At 34.9% G+C, this 22,323-nt stretch overlaps 2 protein-coding genes across 4 annotated transcripts in view; both read right to left on the reverse strand.

Annotated features, from left to right (window-relative positions):
* Positions 1-876: 876 nt before the first annotated feature.
* Positions 877-22,323, reverse strand: part of LOC117330415 (globin-like) — a 50,799-nt gene continuing 29,352 nt past the window's right edge. The window contains exons 4-8 of one of the 2 annotated variants that reach the window (XM_033888688.1): positions 7,038-7,113; positions 4,997-5,118; positions 3,845-3,925; positions 3,416-3,581; positions 877-1,412 (exon numbers count right to left, since the gene is read on the reverse strand). In XM_033888688.1, the coding sequence (XP_033744579.1) occupies positions 1,251-1,412; positions 3,416-3,581; positions 3,845-3,925; positions 4,997-5,115 (528 nt within the window). In that variant the 5' untranslated portion in view covers positions 5,116-5,118; positions 7,038-7,113 and the 3' untranslated portion in view covers positions 877-1,250. Of the gene's footprint in view, positions 1,413-3,415; positions 3,582-3,844; positions 3,926-4,996; positions 5,119-7,037; positions 7,293-22,323 lie in introns of those variants that run through there. The other variant, XM_033888687.1, reaches the window with a different exon arrangement.
* LOC117330414 (globin-2 B chain-like) overlaps positions 11,439-22,323 on the reverse strand; it is a 35,413-nt gene continuing 24,528 nt past the window's right edge. For both annotated transcript variants that reach the window (XM_033888686.1, XM_033888685.1), the window contains exons 2-5: positions 17,320-17,460; positions 16,791-16,871; positions 16,277-16,442; positions 11,439-13,855 (exon numbers count right to left, since the gene is read on the reverse strand). In XM_033888686.1, coding sequence (XP_033744577.1) covers positions 13,715-13,855; positions 16,277-16,442; positions 16,791-16,871; positions 17,320-17,453 — 522 coding nt within the window. In that variant the 5' untranslated portion in view covers positions 17,454-17,460 and the 3' untranslated portion in view covers positions 11,439-13,714. The remainder of the gene's footprint in view (positions 13,856-16,276; positions 16,443-16,790; positions 16,872-17,319; positions 17,461-22,323) is intronic.

Genomic DNA, 22,323 nt, shown 5'->3' on the forward strand with positions numbered 1-22,323 from the left:
CAGTGCAAAAACAAAATATACAAATTTGCCTTCATGATTTTCCCTTAGACTTTTCATTTCCTTCTTTTCCGGCTGTTTCTTCTCATCATCCTTCGAATCTAGGCCTACTGCGGCTGGATATTGGGACAACTAGTTTAGATATCGATGGATAGGGCAATTTGATTAGCAAAAGTGACTGGGTAGTTGACAGATAGTCCTTGGATTAATGGCACTAAATACATTTATGATTGTTATTTTATAATCTATGATATCATTTATTTAAAAAAAATAACGTTCAGATTTGAAATAATAAAATTAATAAAAAAAAATATTAATGAAAATAAATCATAAGTCAGATTTCATAAACACATAAAATTATAATTATGCATTCAAAACCTCGGTTGCATTAACAAACATAACGATACATGTAAGGGACATAACTCCAACAGCAATACAGCATCGATATAGGGTTATCCAATAGGTCTAAGAACGGTTATCCTCGACGTAACGTAAAACTGTACATCTACAGTTGCTGTTTACAAGCTTATCATCTGCTGCAGAAAATGACGATGACTATATACCAACAGTTTTGAACATTACTTAGTACTTTATCATTTAAATATACAACCTGCCTGTGCTAAACTTATACACCATTCGTATACTGTATGTCCGAAGTGTGTTCGAAGATGTAACTTATCCGAGGTCGAATGCAGCAAAGAGATCGATTTTTTTCTTTTTCTGGGATTTCATCAACTTTTCTCATATTGAGGTAAATGTCCATTCATCGATGAACTGCATTACAAAAGATGGCATCCGAATATCGGGTTCATATCACAAGTATCTAAGTACTCAAATTCCGTCACAATTTAAAAAAAAAAGAACAATGAAAGAATACCATTAATTAGCTGAAATTTATGTGATTTAGCTTTATTTTCATATTGACATCAAAATATCTATGCTAAAAACACAATACCATTGTAAAGCATATTAAGCAGATTGTGTCACCCTCATCAGACACATTAGCCATAAGCATATACAAGTAAACTAAGGTTTGTGTGTGAAGGGTCAGACAGGGTGCAGGCACACAAACGTCACGAAGAAAGTCTATTCACATACATGAATGCTTACCAACCTGGAGAAAACAGTTCATCATATCGTTATTATGATCTCTCTAAAATAATGCTAGGCTTCTTTAACTGATGTTCATTGCTATATGAACACCATAATGTCGATCATTATTGATATATGAACACCCTTCTGCCGCTCAACATTTAACCGAGTTGTTGGCTCGTGTCTGCGTTAGCCTCTATTTCTACTATATCTGCCACCATTGTCATGATCTTTGTCCATGCTTTCTTTACACCACCTACATTTACATTTTCCCTTCCATCTGTGACGTAATCAATGAGCTCGTGTGTCACTGGTATCATCCACTGAAAAAGGATTGTTTAGAGTTAGGATTATTATGTAGAGGAAAATTAATAACAGGCCTCATATTAGATATATCTTCATGGTAGAAAACTACAGAATAATTCCTGGTAGATATATTGCAATATCTTTTTTGGCAGTAGCACAAATTCCCAACCCAATAATGTATCACAGGCTACCATTCCTGGCCTGTGGGTTTGGAAAATTGAAAGTCTCCGTTTTCAGTAATATGGCGTATTTTTCTTCTATATATATATATATATATATTTTTTTTTTTTACTTAAAATGAAGATATAGATACTTGATAAAAAAGGCTACCTTTTTTCACATCACAACACTAAATGAAACAAAAGCACGCCGAGTAGTTTAAAGTAGTACAATGGTTAATACTCGACTTTGTGGATTATTACCTATGGTACCACACAAGCTACTTACTTCATGTCATATTGTGTTTATGAATTCGTGGACATGTATGTATTTGTTGATTAGGAGTGGCCATAAAATAAACAGCATAAACAGCTTTTATTATAAGTTTACGAAATGTATAACAAATATTTGGTGAAAGAGTATTTTTAAAAGCATACCCCTGGTATCCTAACGACTTATAACATACAATGTATTGTTTACCTGATATGTATCTGTAAAAGGAGACAAGTCCTATAGTATAGACTGCTGTTCCATGACGGGAATAAAAAAACAACATTTCTCCCATTCATGATAAAAGAACAACCTTAGAGTTTTCCTCGGTCTCTTGTCATGTAGATTAGTGTGGTCATAAATATCACATTACATTTCCATTCTATGCTAGACTTTGTTAACAAGCTAGATATCAGTATCTCGTGGCTATGAATCATTTATCCGTGTGGTAAAAAGGTTTCCCGGGAAATTGCATCTATTAACTTGTATAGTTATCAAGCTCTTCTGTCCACAACTCTGAACAATTTCATACTTCTATTGGTCGTTATGTTTCTAGCTGTGTTACGTCAGTTTCATACGTACATTCTTAGATCTGGCGGGACATCCCATTATTTGTGAAACAGAATTACCTAACAGTTTACATTATATGCTATGACAATATGTACTTTATCATTTCGTCTCAGACAGCTGGATTTGACGGAAGACTCGTGATGTGAACAGATAGCTGGATTTGATAGGATGCTCCTGATTTAAACAGATAGTTGGATTTGTCAAAGGGATAGTTGGATTGGACGGGAACGCGCCTGATGTTAACAGAAAGTTGGATTTGATAGACGGCTCCTGAAGTGACCAGATAGTTGGATTTGACGGAAGGCACTTGATGTAAACAGATAGTTGGATTTGACGGAAGGCACCTGATGTAAACAGATAGTTGGATTTGACGGAAGGCACTTGATGTAAACAGATAGTTGGATTTGACGGAAGGCACCTGATGTTAACAGATAGTTGGATTTGACGGAAGGCACCTGATGTAAACAGATAGTTGGATTTGACGGAAGGCACCTGATGTAAACAGATAGTTGGATTTGTTTTTGTTGTTTTCCCCCCTCTCGAAACTTTAAGCTAAATCATGTTAACTTAAATTTTAATGGCATCTTATATTGGTGCGCCGATTCATCATTGTTCAAACGTTTGCCAGTACTTGTACAGTATTTGGATTCACAAAAATGGCAAATACTTAACGCTATTTCAACACTCCCAAAGATTAGTTTAGTTAATCTTGTCTTTCAAACTGAAATCAGACAAATAATCAATTGCATTCTGAAGTATTTGTTTTAACTTGCTCCACCCCTGTATTTTGTTAACTTAAGGTATTGTAAGCGATCATTTCTAGGACGCTCTTATGATTTTTTAAAAACTTTAATTGGATAATAAATCATATTTCTATATCGTGTCATTTTAGGCAGTTTTTTTAGAGTAGCATCTTCATAAATCAATATAATCATGTAAAGTTAATTGTACTGTATGTCTAGTGTTCTCAAGTCTACTGAGCCGAGCTATCATACAACTACACACAACGAAACCATTTTACCATGAACTCTTTCACTCCAATACTTCGGTCCAAATGAGACTTTGCAGTTTTCCGAACAAGTTCCACGAGACAGTCCATGTCGTCGAGACTGTCGATGTACGACTCCAGAGCATACATAACGCTCATACCATGGGCCACCATCTTTCGGTTTTTCTTGGTCGTCTCACTAGTAAGGAAATACATAGCGATGTACAAAGGAAGTAGATACGGGGTGTATGTATTGTCAATGTTGATAAAATCAAGTCTTGCTAACGTTCTTCAGAAAATGTTTGTTTTGAGATGTAATGTTCAAACTTATTTTTATGATTATACACAGAGACTGACGTATTATCGGCTATTTGTTCCTATCCCAATGTTAAGTTGTATTCAGGGTGATACAGTAGATATTGATTATCTGTTTTATATATTGATGTAGATATAAACTCTTACCCATCGTAATCTAGGTCTTCTAGGGAAACATTTTTGAACGCCCTGAACTTGTCTTGTGCTGCGGGGTACTTTCTGAAAAGTCTGAAAGACAAATATGTACAAAGATAGGTCTGCCCACTAGATGTGAAGGTGCTTTCCATTGTTCTGCTCTATTGTCTTATTATAAGGGGCGCTACCGTAATTTACAGTAAACGTACATTTTTTAGCGGTGATCTTATTCAGCGTTGTTCGCGCAGTCTACATTAGTTTCTATGGCAATCACTGTTGGTGCGCTGATAAATCATTCAGTTGGTATGTTTTAATTTCGTTTTGCGCTTTTAGTGAGTCAAATCGAATACGTTTACAATATTACGATCACACATTCATTGTTTAAAAATTATATTTATGGAATCCCTTTCCTGCTAGGCTGCTCCAGGACTGTCTCTAGGATATTGAAATTATAAATAAGATTGATCTTTATGCTTTTCGTCGCTAGGATTTGTCTAATTCTAAATTCTAAGTTTCAAATTAGGGGGAGATAATCTTCCTTTGTAGTATCAGAATTCAGCTGGATATTTCCTTACAAAAACTTGTGGGATGGTGGCAAGTCTTTTCTGACACAATTGTTTCATTTCAAACAATTGTTTAACATTTCAAACATTTGTTAATCATTGCAAGCATCTTCCAGTCCAATACAATATAAACGCGTATCCTGGACCCATATCAAGTATCTAGTAATCTGCTATCACTAAAGTCCACGACATGGCAGATATTTAGGTTCGGAACTTGTTGTATCTCGACTATATCAAAAACATAATTATCGAGAAGAATATGCTCTCAATATCCCGTTTATTAAACCCTTCCATCCGTCTCATTCTCTGTTAAAGAAACTGATTTTCTCTATTGCAGGTACTGATAACGTATTTGATCGGGTGGGTAGCTACATTATCGGTGTATGGAACAGATTAAACAAATACTTTCAAAATATTTGGAATATTTGGAATTGTAATGGAATCAGTGATAGATACAAATACATACTTATTCAAAAAAGAAGACATTTCTATTACCTGTTATTGAATGAACGAATGTCAAGCATGGGTGCACATATTCATCATATACGGATTATATTCGTTTTAAACCACACATATATAGACTGTATCATTGTATACCTACTTGATGAAAAGCTTCACGCCGTTGGTTTTCTTGTCCTCGGCCAGAATTTCCCAGCTGGCTTGTAAGAGTTTCACCTCCTCCTCAGTAAGTGATACCTTTGCCTGTTCGCTTTCCGCCATTTTCTGCGATTCAGAAAAGGATGTTTAATGCTTCTCCACGATTTAACTGTAATTCGGCTGTTATATTGGATATTTAGCTAAAGCTGTTGACCATCATAAGTTGAGGGATGGTTAAGTATTCGGTCTACGTATTTAATAGTTAAAATCGTTATTTTTTCTGTGTCGCCCCGATAAACAACCTCGACCTTTATGATAACCCGTACCTCAGTTTTGTATGTCTAACCACCCAGCGTTACCTATCTCGCCATTTACACAGGAATGAACAAGTTTTTTAACAGTACACACTGCAAAACAAGACGACAATATCAAATAACATATCACATCATACATTAATACTCATACATGCCTAGTAATTCATTGATGTTTATATTCTGTAATTACTGCATTGATAAATGATGTTAAAATTCGTTAATTCACCAATACATCATATATATATATAATTAAGTGTGTATGTTATATCTGGTAATTAATTAAAACATTGTGTATGTTGTAATTCCTTTATTCATTGCGTTCACATGGGGAAATTTATTGATGATTTATGTTCATTAATACACTGATGATGTACATCATATCTATATTTGGTAAGCCATAAAAACATAATGTCTATATTTGGTAAGTCATTAAAATATAATGTCTATATTTGGTAAAGCATTAAAATATAATGTCTATATTTGGTAAAGCATTGAAATATAATTTCTGTATTTTGTAAGTCATTAAAATATAATGTCTATATTTGGTAAAGCATTAAAACATAATGTCTATATTTGGTAAGTCATTAAAACATGTTTATATTTGGTAATTAATTAAAACATGTCTATATTTAGTAATTCATTAATACATTCTGTTTATCCAGTAATATTGTGTGTATGATAATGAATATATCGTACGTATGCGTATTGATTAAATTCATTATTACACATGCATTAACATTAATTAATAACCCATTTTACTTATGATAAATTATATTTGTTAAACTTTATTACATCACTGTTTATTTTGGAGTAGATATATTCCACGTGAGCCTGTTACCTGTGTACAGTTACTGATTGATAAGGACGGTTTACGATAAAAGGTGTGTGACCTGTTTGTCAGCACCTGTCACACAACGCGACTCGTTATGGCAAGGTTCCTAACTTTCTATCGTTATTTATAATTTGTATGTTCTACTACTATCAGACCTGCCAAACAAAACAAAAACAAAACCCAAAAATAGGCAAAGATTAGACTTTTTGTGTGTGTGTGTAGACTCGAGCTCGATAAACGATTTATGATTCATGTCCCACTCAGAACTTTTGATCGATGGCAGTGTTTCCTACAACCATCGCAATGATATCAAAATATTCTGTAAACTGCTATATTTTGTATTTAGTCGAATATCATTTTAAATATGATAAAGGTCTTGGTGACCCTGTCATTTCAGTGACATCAACTGTGGTAAGTCAAGACGGCCATCAGTATCGTCAATCAATTCAGAATTATAAGATATTATGGAATAGATAGTTATTATGTTGAGTCAATAAAAAAAACGTGCGATATAAAATGACACAATTTCATCGATGTATTGCATAATCACTTGTTATTTATCATTAGTGACGCCATTGGGGTTAACTTTAAAAATATTTAAATTGCAATGTGTAATTAACAAGTTTACATTCGAGATAACTCTTCGACATTATATCAAAACCTTAAAACGAGAGTTGAAATCATGTAAGTCAACATTCTAAGTTTTAATTTCTGTTCGTTTGTCATACATATCCTTAAGACTAAACTTTATCAGAGATTATTATTCAAGGTTATCATAGGTAAACTAATTGTGTACAAACCAAATACTTCATTTTACTCAGAATATACAATAAAATATCCGTAACCCCAATACGCTCCCTTTATAGATCCCTACCAACCCGTAATAGGTCCCTACTTACCCCTTATATGTCTCTTCCGGTTTTATCCGCCCTTCTTCCGACTGACACTTGTATGCTATTGGCGAGTCCTGAAATGCTGCAATATATACCCATGTGATAATCCTAGTTCGGGCAAAAGTTGCACGAATTGTATAGATACTTGCACCATGTCAATTTACAAAAAAAAAAGAGTATTTGCTCACGTGATCAATGTCACGTATACCCGAATTCTAACTACAAGAAGGTGACCGTCACGACAAATACAATATAATGTTATCAGTAGGAAATAAGTAACAGTCAAAATAACAGGCGCTAAATATAAAAAACAATTAAAAGTTACAGGCGCTAAACATAGAAACAATTAAGAGTTACAGCCGCAAAACATAGAAACGATTTAAAGTTACAGAGGATTAATATAGAAACAGGTAAAATTGACAAGGGGTAAAAATAAAAGTATGTGACGGAAAGTATCTAGATTTACATAAATGTAACACGTGACGGACAGTAACTAGATTTACACAAAGGTAACACGTGACAGACAGTAACTACTTATACACAAACGTACCACGTGACAGACAGTAACTAGATTTACACAAATGTAACACGTAATGGACAGTAACTAGATTTACACAAAGGTAACACGTGACGGACAGTAACTACATTTACACAAAGGTAACACGTGACGGACAGTAACTACATTTACACAAAGGTAACACGTGACGGACAGTAACTACATTTACACAAAGGTAACACGTGACAGACAGTAACTACATTTACACAAAGGTAACACGTGACGGACAGTTACTAGATTTACACAAAGGTAACACGTGACAGACAGTAACTACATTTACACAAAGGTAACACGTGACGGACAGTAACTACATTTACACAAAGGTAACACGTGACGGACAGTAACTACATTTACACAAAGGTAACACGTGACGGACAGTAACTAGATTTACATAAAGGTAACACGTAACGGACAGTAACTAGATCTACACAAAGGTAACACGTGACAGACAGTAACTAGATTTACACAAAGGTAACACGTGACGGACAGTAACTACTTTTACACAAACGTACCACGTGACAGACAGTAACTAGATTTACACAAATGTAACACGTAATGGACAGTAACTAGATTTACACAAATGTAACACGTAATGGACAGTAACTAGATTTACATAAAGGTAACACCTGACGGACAGTAACTAGATCTACACAAAGGTAACACGCGACGGACAGTAACTAGATTTACACAAACGTAACACGTGACAGACAGTAACTAGATTTACATAAAGGTAACACGTGACGGACAGTAACTACATTTACACAAAGGTAACACGTGACGGACAGTAACTACATTTACACAAAGGTAACACGTGACATACAGTTACTAGATTTACACAAATGTAACACGTGACGGACAGTAACTAGATTTACACAAAGGTAACACGTGACGGGCAGTAACTACATTTACACAAAGGTAACACGTGACATACAGTTACTAGATTTACACAAAGGTAACACGTGACGGACAGTAACTAGATTTACACAAAGGTAACACGTGACGGGCAGTAACTACATTTACATAAAGGTAACACGTGACGGACAGTAACTACATTTACACAAATGTAACACGTGACAGACAGTAACTAGATTTACACAAAGGTAATACCTGGCGGACAGTAACTAGATTTACATAAAGGTAACACGTGACGGACAGTAACTAGATCTACACAAAGGTAACACGTGACGGACAGTAACTACATTTACACAAAGGTAACACGTGACATACAGTTACTAGATTTACACAAAGGTAACACGTGACGGACAGTAACTAGATTTACACAAAGGTAACACGTGACGGGCAGTAACTACATTTACATAAAGGTAACACGTGACGGACAGTAACTACATTTACACAAATGTAACACGTGACAGACAGTAACTAGATTTACACAAAGGTAATACCTGGCGGACAGTAACTAGATTTACATAAAGGTAACACGTGACGGACAGTAACTAGATCTACACAAAGGTAACACGTGACAGACAGTAACTACTTTTACACAAACGTACCACGTGACAGACAGTAACTAGATTTACACAAATGTAACACGTAATGGACAGTAACTAGATTTACACAAAGGTAACACGTGACGGACAGTAACTACATTTACATAAAGGTAACACGTGACGGACAGTAACTACATTTACACAAATGTAACACGTAATGGACAGTAACTAGATTTACATAAAGGTAACACCTGACGGACAGTAACTAGATCTACACAAAGGTAACACGTGACGGACAGTAACTAGATTTATACAAAGGTAACACGTGGCGGACAGTAACTTCTTTTACACAAACGTACCACGTATGATGTTATGATATTAAGTTTTGTAACAAAAATACCATTTATCAATTTAATATAACTACCATGTTATCACTGTAATATAACTACCCTGTTATCACTGTAATATAACTACCTTGTTATCACTGTAATATAACTACCTTGTTATCACTGTAATATAACTACCCTGTTATCACTGTAATATAACTACCTTGTTATCACTGTTATATAACTATCCTGTTATCACTGTAATATAACTACCTTGTTATCACTGTAATATAACTACCTTGTTATCACTGTAATATAACTACCCTGTTATCACTGTAATATAACTACCCTGTTATCACTGTAATATAACTACCTTGTTATCACTGTAATATAACTACCTTGTTATCACTGTAATATAACTTCCTTGTTATCACTGTAATATAACTACCTTGTTATCACTGTAATATAACTACCCTGTTATCACTGTAATATAACTACCCTGTTATCACTGTAATATAACTACCCTGTTATCACTGTAATATAACTAACCTGTTACCACTGTAATATAACTTCCTTGTTATCACTGTAATATAACTACGCTGTTATCACTGTAATATAACTACCCTGTTGTTACTGTAATATAACTTCCCTGTTATCACTGTAATATAACTACCCTGTTATCATTGTAATATAAACATATTGTAATCGTTACATAAAATGTGCCGTGGGTATAGTTTAATTGCACCTATGGAGCTGTCATTAATTGTAGAGATCTATGATGGCCATTTCAACAACACTTCTTTAGGATCCAGATATTGTCATCGAAGACTGACGTATATGTCAACATGTAATGTGTTTCCATTTATTATCACATAAAATTCAAGAATCTTGCAAGAGACTGTGTGAGATTTTAGACTGTTTCATCAGTGTCTCGAATCACTTCTCGCCACTTCATCATTTGTTGTACGTGTAGACGTCTTCCTAGTATTAGTTATTTTACATTCTTTTTGATCTTTACAAATTATCTGATTTAGAGAAGCTGTCACCGTCAATACAATGACACTATTTATTGAATTGAAGGTGTCTTTCCCAAAGGCCATTCAGCGACAACATATGGTTGTGTTGTTATTGCGCAATAAGATACGGGTCATTGGAATAAAGATAGGACATTTTACACACAGCTAAGATACCTCTGTATCTGGGTGGAAACTGAGTCATACCCGAGTTTTCAATTATTCAGGAATTTTGCAGAATACCTAGGACGGCGGTGTCTGCCGAAGTTCACACAGGAAGGGAATACACACTTTATATAGGGTAGTAGATGATAATAGGACGCTATCTAATGTTGTTATATATGATCTTATCATTCATTTATTGTCCTTGATTATTCAAACTATGATGGAATTTGAAAGTTTGAATATAAAGTTTTTTAAAAGAAATCCACGCAATATCTACCATATTTTAATAATCTCCCGACACAATCAATTACCCACAAATTCTATACAGAAAAGATGGGACTCAAAGTTCAGAGCAATCGTACGATAGTTGTAGTTATATCGCTGTTTTAAAAGATTGCATGACCTATTATGAATAAAGTACATCCTTGTGGTGTTTCTTGTGACGTTAATTCATAAAATAGCAGGATGTGTAGTTTTATATAGAAGTTTCTCTAGTGAAAGCCACGAAAACGTTCATGCTGTTATAGACATAAAAAGGAAAAAGCTTATAAACTAACAAATTATACCATTCCGTAGGCCGCATGTTGCTACTAAGAAAATGAAAGTTAACAGAAAAAAAAAAAATCTTCAGCTTCATTACCCACATTCTAATTAATATTAACATTGAGGTGACCATTATGTTTCTTATGAAACTTAAGAAAGAAGTATGGATTTTGAGCTTTATTTTAATTCGGTTACATAATATGGATTTGTCGTGTTAATTTTAACTCAATAAGTCTTCTCCAATCTTGATTACCCCGGTATAGCAGAAGAATGTTTTCCTTGGTGAAATATTGAGTGATTCCATTCAGTAATGACATGGTTACACCAGTATAGCATATACACAAAGGAACAATAAATTGTTTGTTAGACTTTATTTATAAATCACGGCTACATTCTTAATACGTACATCTTTACATAATATTATGATTACAACATGGGTACCAACAGTTTGATTTCTACCAAATCATAACCTCCTATAATGACAATTCATTTTCATTTATTAAAACCTAATTCCCAGTTACTAAGTTAACTACTATCAAATATCGATACTTGTATTGAGAATTACCAGGATGCGTGCAGATCATATTTTCTATTTTTTATCTTGTGACTTGAATTGGTTTCAACATAGGGCTGCTTTAGGTATTCTCAACAATTTGAAAAAAATGAGTGAACAGCTAATAAACGAAGCATAGTTTCCATTTTAATATTAGTAAATATCATTTAACACAACCCTAATATATATTGATGTTATATTTATCAATTACATGTATATGTTTACTTAAACACAATTTTCTCGTCACAGTATTAAACATATATTGTACTTAGTGTTTCCATATAATGTTGATATACCTTGTCTTTTTCTTTGTTTCCCATGTTAATACGATACAGCCATCATATACCAACAATAGTTTCTTTGTTACGCATGGTTTCCATTTTTATATTAGATAAATGTCTTAATGAAGTGAGCGTTGTGTTTATTGCTAGCGCCTTTTCGATATTTTTAATAGCCTCTGTTTGTATAAAGAAACATACAACTCACTTTTATGTACACACACATGCACACCCTCACACACACACACACTCCCACATACACACACTCACATACATATATATATTTATATACATATACATATAAAAGATCCAAACAGAAATATCAATATTTTGACAGAAGTCTTTGCTATCACGACGTCAAATAGAACAACATTATTCACAGCCGTCAGCATGATTTACAAACCATACCGATTTAGATTATTTTAATATTTGATAGATTCATAAAACTTATATTCTATCACTATTTACATGTTAATATGTATTAATTAACTATACATATTTATATTATTATTGTGCTAAAACTAAAATGGCCTGTTTAAATAGTGCAAATAAATGTGATTGCACTATGACCTGTGATGATGATCGATCGATCCCGCCTTTACATGAGTACAAAAATATGGATATTACGAACAAGTTACAATCTTAAAAGTAGGCAATAAAAAATAGGCAATAATATAAACATATTGTACAACATGAACATGTGCTGGCAGTGACGAATGATAATCATCGCAAATTGCTCATTCTAAACCACACGACATAATCTCAATATATCTTACCTCTGATGGCCGTTTACCCATTTTATATATTATTCATATCTATAAAGAAAATATTAGTTTCTAACGTTGCAAGGAACACCACGTATGTACCAGCTCTCCGTCAGGGAATCCAATGGATGTCGTATCGTAAAATATAGAAGTATTAACCTTAAGTAGTGATGAAGAGAAACTTTATTCCTTAAACACTAATAACACCGAAACACAGTGTATATATATTAAAACCAATTTGGTATATAAAAAGTGGAATATTTAAAGCATAGAAATGGTATAAGCAGGACGTATCTCTGCTTCTTACCATCGCAACACTGGGATTTGATATTGTACTCTCTCATTTGATCTAGGGACATAGCTTAAAAATTAAATTCTGTTTTGAACATGGAAACTATTATACGAATTCCAGGCAAAGTATTAAACATCTAATCGAATTTTAATACTCACAATAAGTGTAAAGTGTATTCCTGGACTATTTTTCCTCGTAGGTTAATGTATGTCGGGGTAGGGTTTGTCTTATTACTACTAATGTGGCACCTTCTATTTCTTAGATATCCAGTACGCATTCACTGTTCGCAAAGTTTAATTTTAAAGATGAGAGTTTGTTCAAATTTTGATATTGTTTTTGGAGGCCACCCAACACATTAATATACTTTCACCGAAAACACACGCACTGATTCATATAAACTAATCAAACAGTGATGCTATTTTTTTTATAGATTTTTTGAAAATGAATGACGCACAATCTCCATTGGTAGATTCATTCATAATTAAGTAAATGTACAGCTGTAATATAAACCGAATATCTGTATCTCGAAGTCAATGGAGTAACGAAGAATCTTCGACATATCGGAGCATCTAAGGTATGTTTTATATAGAATTTTTACTATCTGAACTGAAATTTTTCGTTCGAGTTAAATAGTGTCTTCAAAGTATCAAAGTTCGTGATAACGAAGACATGGACCCATTCTCATTGGCCACCAGTCTCATGTGAGCAAGGATAGACATTCCAAAAAGGTTGTTGTTGTTTTATCTTATTTGTCCCTTTGTTCTTCTTCCACAATCTTACATACTTGTTCCATCAGTTTTGTCCAAGCAGATTTCATTTTCTTTACATCGTCTGATTGCTCTCCAACCAAATCATCAATCACCGCATGCAGTACGTCCGTAAGTAGCTGTAACAGAAAAAACAACATACTGGTAAAGTAAAACAACATACTACTAAAGTAAAACAACATACTACTAAAGTAAAACAACATACTTCTAAAGTAAAACAACATACTGGGAAAGTAAAACAACATACTACTAAAGTAAAACAACGTACTACTAAAGTAAAACAATATACTGGTAAAGTAAAACAACATACTACTAAAGTAAAACAATGTACTGGGAAAGTAAAACAACATACTACTAAAGCAAAACAACATACTGGGAAAGTAAAACAACATACTACTAAAGTAAAACAACGTACTGGGAAAGTAAAACAACGTACTACTAAAGTAAAACAACGTACTACTAAAGTAAAACAACATACTGGGAAAGTAAAACAACATACTACTAAAGTAAAACAACATACTGGGAAAGTAAAACAACATACTACTAAAGTAAAACAATATACTGGGAAAGTAAAACAGCATACTGGGAAAGTAAAACAACATACAACTAAAGAAAAACAACATACTTCTAAAGAAAAAACAACATACTGGGAAAGTAAAACAACATACTGATAACGTAAAACAACATACTGGGAAAGTAAAACAACATACTTCTAAAGTAAAACAACATACTACTAAAGTAAAACAACATACTACTAAAGTAAAACAGCATACTGGGAAAGTAAAACAGCATACTGGGAAAGTAAAACAACATACTTCTAAAGTAAAACAACGAACTACTAAAGTAAAACAGCATAAAGGTAAAGTAAAACAACATAGTGGTAAAGTAAAACAACATACTACTAAAGTAAAACAACATACTACTAAAGTAAAACAGCATAAAGGTAAAGTAAAACAACATACTGGTAAAGTAAAACAACATACTACTAAAGTACAACAACATACTACTAAAGTAAAACAACATACTACTAAAGTAAAACAACATACTGGAAAAGTAAAACAACATACTACTAAAGTAAAACAATATACTGGTAAAGTAAAACAACATACTGGGAAAGTAAAACAACATACTGGTAACGTAAAACAAAAGGCCCAATGGGCATGTATTGCTCACCTAGCTTACAGCAAATCTGAAGTTGACTTAACTTATTTCTGCAGATACTCAGCTGATAAGCACTTTATTCAAATATCAGCGCAGGCTAGGTTTATTCATGTCAATAAATTTTCTAGTCCTCCATTCCAGTATACAATTGGCCTAATATCAGGTCTCTTTGCTAAGGTCAATGTCATTCATTTGCACAAACTAGGTAGACCGTCACTCAAGTATACTACCGATGCCTAATATCAAGTCCATGGGCCTCTTGGTTGTTGAGAAGAAGGCATCTAAAGATTTTAGCCTATTTGACCCATGTGACCTTGAATGAAGGTCTTTTGAAGATTTTAGCTTCATTGAGCCATGTGACATTGAATGGAGATCAAGGTCATTCATTTGCACAGACTTGGTAGCCCTTCACCCCAGCATGCTACAGGCCCAATATCTAGTCCCTGGGCCTCTTGGTTAGACAGAAGAAGTCGTTTGAAGATTTGAGCCTACTTGACGCATATGACATTGAATGAAGGTCATGGTCATTCATTTGAACACACTTTGTAGCCCTTCACCCCAGCAAGCTATAAGCCTATCATCATGTCCCTGGGCCTCTTGGTTATTAAGATGTTATAATATTTCAACATATTTGACCCCTGTGACCTTGAATGAAGGTCGAGGTAGTTTATTTGAACAAATTTGGTAGCCGTCACACTGCTTCCTAGCCCCCACCACCCGTCCATAGGGTGTCGAGCTTTCTATCTGTAGTGAAGATATCATTTTCATCAAAAGGAGGAGTGTAATTGGGCCATTCTGCAGGCCCTCCGTGATATGTTTCATATTTAACTTTTGACCTACAGGTAAGTCTCATTTAATTTTTCAATAATATGTAATTATTTTTTTCCAAAATTTTTAATGTTGATCTTTTACAATTAAGCTGCCCTAAGCCTTGTCCGATGAAAACCAAAACCAATAACGCTAAGGGCTTATTTCGATTCTATGAATATAGACTTAATTGTATACCAGGTGAGATGTTCATCAAATTTATGCTGTGCACGCGCTTCTTACTTCAAATGTAGTCAAATGTGACCTTTGAACCCTTATAACATTGAACGATAACACTCTTATCAGCTGTATAATTTGATAGTATGATATGGTGAAAACATAAACTTAATCATTTGTTGATTCCATGAAATATCTTCACACAAGCTACGATGCATTTATTTCATAATAAGTGATCAAGCGCGATAGTTTATCGCTTTGCCAAGACTGATTGCAATCAACATCGGGTGTCTGCTAAATGGGGAAGTATGATGTGCCTGTTTTAATGATATGTACATAGCAAGTTGGGAAAAAAATGTATATGAATGTTTGGCCGTCACGCGCATCATACTTACCGCAAACTGGGGCGCTTTTATGTTTCTTGGTTTGTGCGTTATTGCGATTTTCCTCACCAATTCCTTTAGACACTCTAAATCATCCAGGCTGTCAATGTACGACTCAAGCGAGTACATGACCCTCGTGGCATGCGCAACCATCCTCCTGTTGGCTTTCGTCGTTTCCCTTAACATTCAGAATGGACATAGTTAGACAGTATATGGACGATTGAAGAACCTATGTTATCATAACATGGATAGTTAAAATGTATTCTAGCTTCGATTATACATCGTTTTTATGGTAAATACTCATTTAGACAATAACGTCCGTAGGTACGTCAGACATAGTACTGTTGATGCCACATTTGTCGCAAGCAAACTAATCCTGCTGCCCATTAGAGAGAGAGAGCGTCAAGATGATTATTATGACGTCATAACAACTACATAACCGCCTCAGTTGTTAAGCAGCTTTATATAACAAAATCAATATAATATAAATATTTTGATTGAGATGTCAGTATCATAAGCATGTTACCCATTGTATTCCATGTCTTTCAGGGGGACGCCTTTGAAATCCGCGAAATAATCCTTTGCACTGGGATGCATCGTAAACAATCTGAGAAAAAACGAACCGCAATCATGACAGTATTGTTGTATCTTCTTATGTGAATACTTGAGTATGTGACATTGATACTAATCGCAATAATCATTGTTTGACATGTGTAATAAATATTGATTATTATTATGAAACTTGTAAACATGACACGTTAAGGTTATGTGTCATACATTCAAAACGTAGGTTTATTATCCGAAACATATTATCAAGCATGAATCGTCAAAAAACATCGATTATAAAACGTGAATTGTTAAATGACATCTATTATGAACATGTACCGTTAAATGACATACATTATGAATATGTACCGTTAAATGACATCTATCATAAACACGTACATGTTGTACCGTTAAATGACATCTGTATTTGCCATTTAATTATTCATTTCATTCTTTATTTGTCAGGTTATGCATTGTATACATTCTCATGTATTAGTGGACGTACTTACTTCATAAAGAACTTCACTCCGTTAGTCTTTTTGTCCCCTCCCAGCACCTCCCAACTGCGCTTAAGCATCTCTACGTCCTCTTCTGTAATGGGACCTTCAGAGCATCCATTTTTTGATTGGCCGTTGCTTGCCATCTTTCGGCTACAAGCATAATAAACATGTTACATTATCAAATGGCACGGCGTTAGTATTTCTGTGTTGTTTTTACAGGTTATATGATGAGTGATAACACGTTGTGCCAGCGAAAACAGTATCTTAACACACTGTCACAGAAATATCAAACAATGTCCAAACAGAGCATACCGTCTCAAACACACTGTCACACAGAAATATCAAACAATGTCCACACAGAGCATACCGTCTCAAACACACTGCCTCACAGAAATGTCAAACAATGTCCAAACAGAGCATACCGTCTCAAACACACTGTCACACAGAAATATCAAACAATGTCCACACAGAGCATACCGACTCAAACACACCGTCTCAAACACACTGCCTCACAGAAATATCACACAATGTCGACACAGATCACACCGTCTCAAACACACTGTCACACAGAAATATCACACAATGTCGACACAGATCACACCGTCTCAAACACACTGTCACACAGAAATATCAAACAATGTCCACACAGATCACACCGTCTCAAACACACTGTCACACAGCAATGTCACACAATGCCTACACAGATCACACCGTCTCAAACACACTGTCACACAGAAATATCAAACAATGTCGACACAGATCACACCGTCTCAAACACACTGTCACACAGAAATATCAAACAATGTCCACACAGAGCACACCGTCTCAAACACACTGTCACACAGAAATATCAAACAATGTCCACACAGAGCACACCGTCTCAAACACACTGTCACACAGCAATGTCACACAATATCCAAACAGAGCACATGCACCGTCTCAAACGCACTGTCACACAGAAATATCAAACAATGTCCAAACAGAGCATACCGTCTCAAACACACTGTCACACAGAAATATCAAACAATGTCCACACAGAGCACACCGCCTCAAACACACTGTCACACAGCAATGTCACACAATGCCTACACAGAGCATACCGTCTCAAACATCATCTACAGGCCTGAACGGTATTAACTCTAAAAACAAAACAAAACAAAACATAAATATCTCAATATGAAAAACCCTACTCACCCCAAGTATTTGGCAAAAACTCACTAAATATAAAAAAAAAGAAGCGATATGTGAACACCACCAACGCCGTATCACAACAAGGAACGATCTAGTTGATACCCTACCCTGGTTGTGAATCAAAATGTAACACAATATCACATCTCCATAATAACCCCCGATCTAGTCGGAGTGACAACAGGGTACACCATTATGTATATCATATATCCGTGGCATTTCGTATATCTGTCTCGTCCTTGAATAAATATCAGTTTGTATTTAAAAACACACAGACACATCTCAGTATAGCTTTATATATACAGCGATAATAGCATCATGATGTGGTTTTAAATCAGCTTAGTAGGGACCACACTTCAACTGATTAACATAAAAAGTGTTCAAAACAAACGCTCAGCTGATAAAGACAGAGCCTATACATAGTTCAGCATATAAGAATTTAAATACTTTTGTGTTTAATACAGAACGAAATATGAAAATTAAAAAATACACAAAGACAACTTTGCTATATCGTATTAAATCAAAATGAGATGTCAATTTTCAATATCCTGTTTTCGTTTATTCTATTGTCATCTAAATACAATTTTCAGAATAGTAAGAAAAAATTGCCATGAAATTAATCCGCAACATCTCCTATGGTCTGCAGGTAACGGTATCGGTTGACAGGAATTGGCTTACTAAGGACAATACAATTTAGCTAGATATTATAAGGGTTGTCATATCGATATCATCATCACAATGCTCGTCACATGAATACTATTACCTTGACGCCATTAATCCGGACACGTTAGTACCGTAATTCTTGGGCTATTCACCAATGACAATTTCAAATCAAATCCATGTGTATTTGTTTTACACTAATGCAAATAATATTTCAGTGATTTACTCAAGACGATTTTTTCCTTATTTTATTTTTATTTTCTGTAAGATGATAAAGAGGAAGTAACTGACATACACGTTGGCACAAGAGGACAATAACCAGTCAGCCAACCAACCCCACCAACCGACCCCACCAACCAACCCCACTAACCGACTCCCTCACGTCCCAGAGTTTTTATCTATTACATAGCAGGAACATAATACGAATTCCACCGTCCTGTCAAAGAACAAATCTCCATGGCGATGAAATGTAGCGCTATTCCAGACCAAGAAAACCAGCAAAATTAATTTTAGTTCCGAGTTTTGCATGAAGAATTTCGATAAATCAAACAAGTTTAGACGTCGATAGGCTAAGCTACCTTGGAACTATAATTAACTCAGATTACGTAAAATTTTGAAGACAATAAAGAAGACGATCCAATGTGGTATCCTTACAGATATACTCTCACTGTGGATGATCTAAAATGGATGAAATCACGGACACTTCCCGTTACGCATGCGTATATATACATCTGTAACATTGAAATCATTTTAGAGAATATATTGTGCTTGGTGGAAACAAATTTAGCCATCAGTAGCTAAACTAATTATCCGTAAATATGGCTACATTGTTTTTGCGATCAATTGTAATAGAAAACTATTTAATATCTGAGTACACACCGCACTCAAATTTAGTTACAATCGAACCAGTTCAGGAGACTTATTGCATAGTAATGAGACAAGGCAGACGGACGGGAAGAGAAAACCAATTTATATAGATAATACCCCGATTATTTCAGGTGTATATATTACTTATAAAATTTCTATTACAAATGATGTACCTAAATAACAATTACAAAGAATTAACTAACCTCCTGGTCTTCAGTTTTGGAATGGTTGAAATGCATGAAAAATATTGCAATATATTTAAGGCTTATTGCAGAACACGGGTACCAAAGTACACATCAACAGAGAATATAGACACAATAACAAAGTTCTTACTCAAGATCGATAATACTGGGACAGATTATTAACAAAAATCCGGATTGATTTGCATGGGGATCCTTGAAAAGTGTAACCAGACCATTTGTCAAGGAAGGGTAAGTATACCTACATTATATGATACCTGTCATACAAATCAATGTTGAATCCGGGTTTACACACCGTGATATAAGGTTATGGTGTGTGATCACCTGGATTATCGTAGATAGTGACCTGGAGAAATAGGGAGAAAAGAATGCAAAACACGGAAATAATGAGCACACGTGGAATAAAAGAAAGCAGGTCAACTATGACGTCTCTATTGGAACTGAAGAAGGAGACACAGACACCCTATCATGACAGCCAACAAATAGTAGTCCCTCACGACATTCAGTTAGATACAACACCTATATAGTAGTCCCTCACGACATTCAGTTAGATACAACAGCTATATAGTAGTCCCTCACGAAATTCAGTTAGATACAACAGCTATATAGTAGTCCCTCACGACATTCAGTTAGATACAACAGGTATATAGTAGTCCCTCACGACATTCAGTTAGATACAACACCTATATAGTAGTCCCTCACGAAATTCAGTTAGATACAACAGCTATATAGTAGTCCCTCACGACATTCAATTAGATACAACAGGTATATAGTAGTCCCTCACGACATTCAGTTAGATACAACACCTATATAGTAGTCCCTCACGACATTCAGTTAGATACAACACCTATATAGTAGTCCCTCACGACATTCAGTTAGATACAACAGCTATATAGTAGTCCCTCACGACATTCAGTTAGATACAACAGCTATATAGTAGTCCCTCACGACATTCAGTTAGATACAACACCTATATAGTAGTCCCTCACGACATTCAGTTAGATACAACACCTATATAGTAGTCCCTCACGACATTCAGTTAGATACAACAGCTATATAGTAGTCCCTCACGACATTCAGTTAGATACAACAGCTATATAGTAGTCCCTCACGACATTCAGTTAGATACAACAGCTATATAGTAGTCCCTCACGACATTCAGTTAGATACAACACCTATATAGTAGTCCCTCACGACATTCAGTTAGATACAACACCTATATAGTAGTCCCTCACGACATTCAGTTAGATACAACAGCTATATAGTAGTCCCTCACGACATTCAGTTAGATACAACAGCTACATAGTAGTCCCTCACGACATTCAGTTAGATACAACAGCTATATAGTAGTCCCTCACGACATTCAGTTAGATACAACAGCCATATAGTAGTCCCTCACGACATTCAGTTAGATACAACAGCTATATAGTAGTCCTTCACGACATTCAGTTAGATACAACAGTTATATAGTAGTCCCTCACGACATTCAGTTAGATACAACAGCTATATAGTAGTCCCTCACGACATTCAGTTAGATACAACACCTATATAGTAGTCCCTCACGACATTCAGTTAGATACAACAGCTATATAGTAGTCCCTCACGACATTCAGTTAGATACAACAGCTATATAGTAGTCCCTCACGACATTCAGTTAGATACAACAGCTATATAGTAGTCCCTCACGACATTCAGTTAGATACAACAGCTATATAGTAGTCCCTCACGACATTCAGTTAGATACAACAGCTATATAGTAGTCCCTCACGACATTCAGTTAGATACAACAGCTATATAGTAGTCCCTCACGACATTCAGTTAGATACAACAGCTATATAGTAGTCCCTCACGACATTCAGTTAGATACAACAGCTATATAGTAGTCCCTCACGACATTCAGTTAGATACAACAGCTATATAGTAGTCCCTCACGACATTCAGTTAGATACAACAGCTATATAGTAGTCCCTCACGACATTCAGTTAGATACAACAGCTATATAGTAGTCCCTCACGACATTCAGTTAGATACAACAGCTATATAGTAGTCCCTCACGACATTCAGTTAGATACAACAGCTATATAGTAGTCCCTCACGA

The sequence above is a fragment of the Pecten maximus genome, chromosome 7 (assembly GCF_902652985.1).
Source record: "Pecten maximus chromosome 7, xPecMax1.1, whole genome shotgun sequence".
Taxonomy (NCBI): Eukaryota; Metazoa; Mollusca; class Bivalvia; order Pectinida; family Pectinidae; genus Pecten; species Pecten maximus.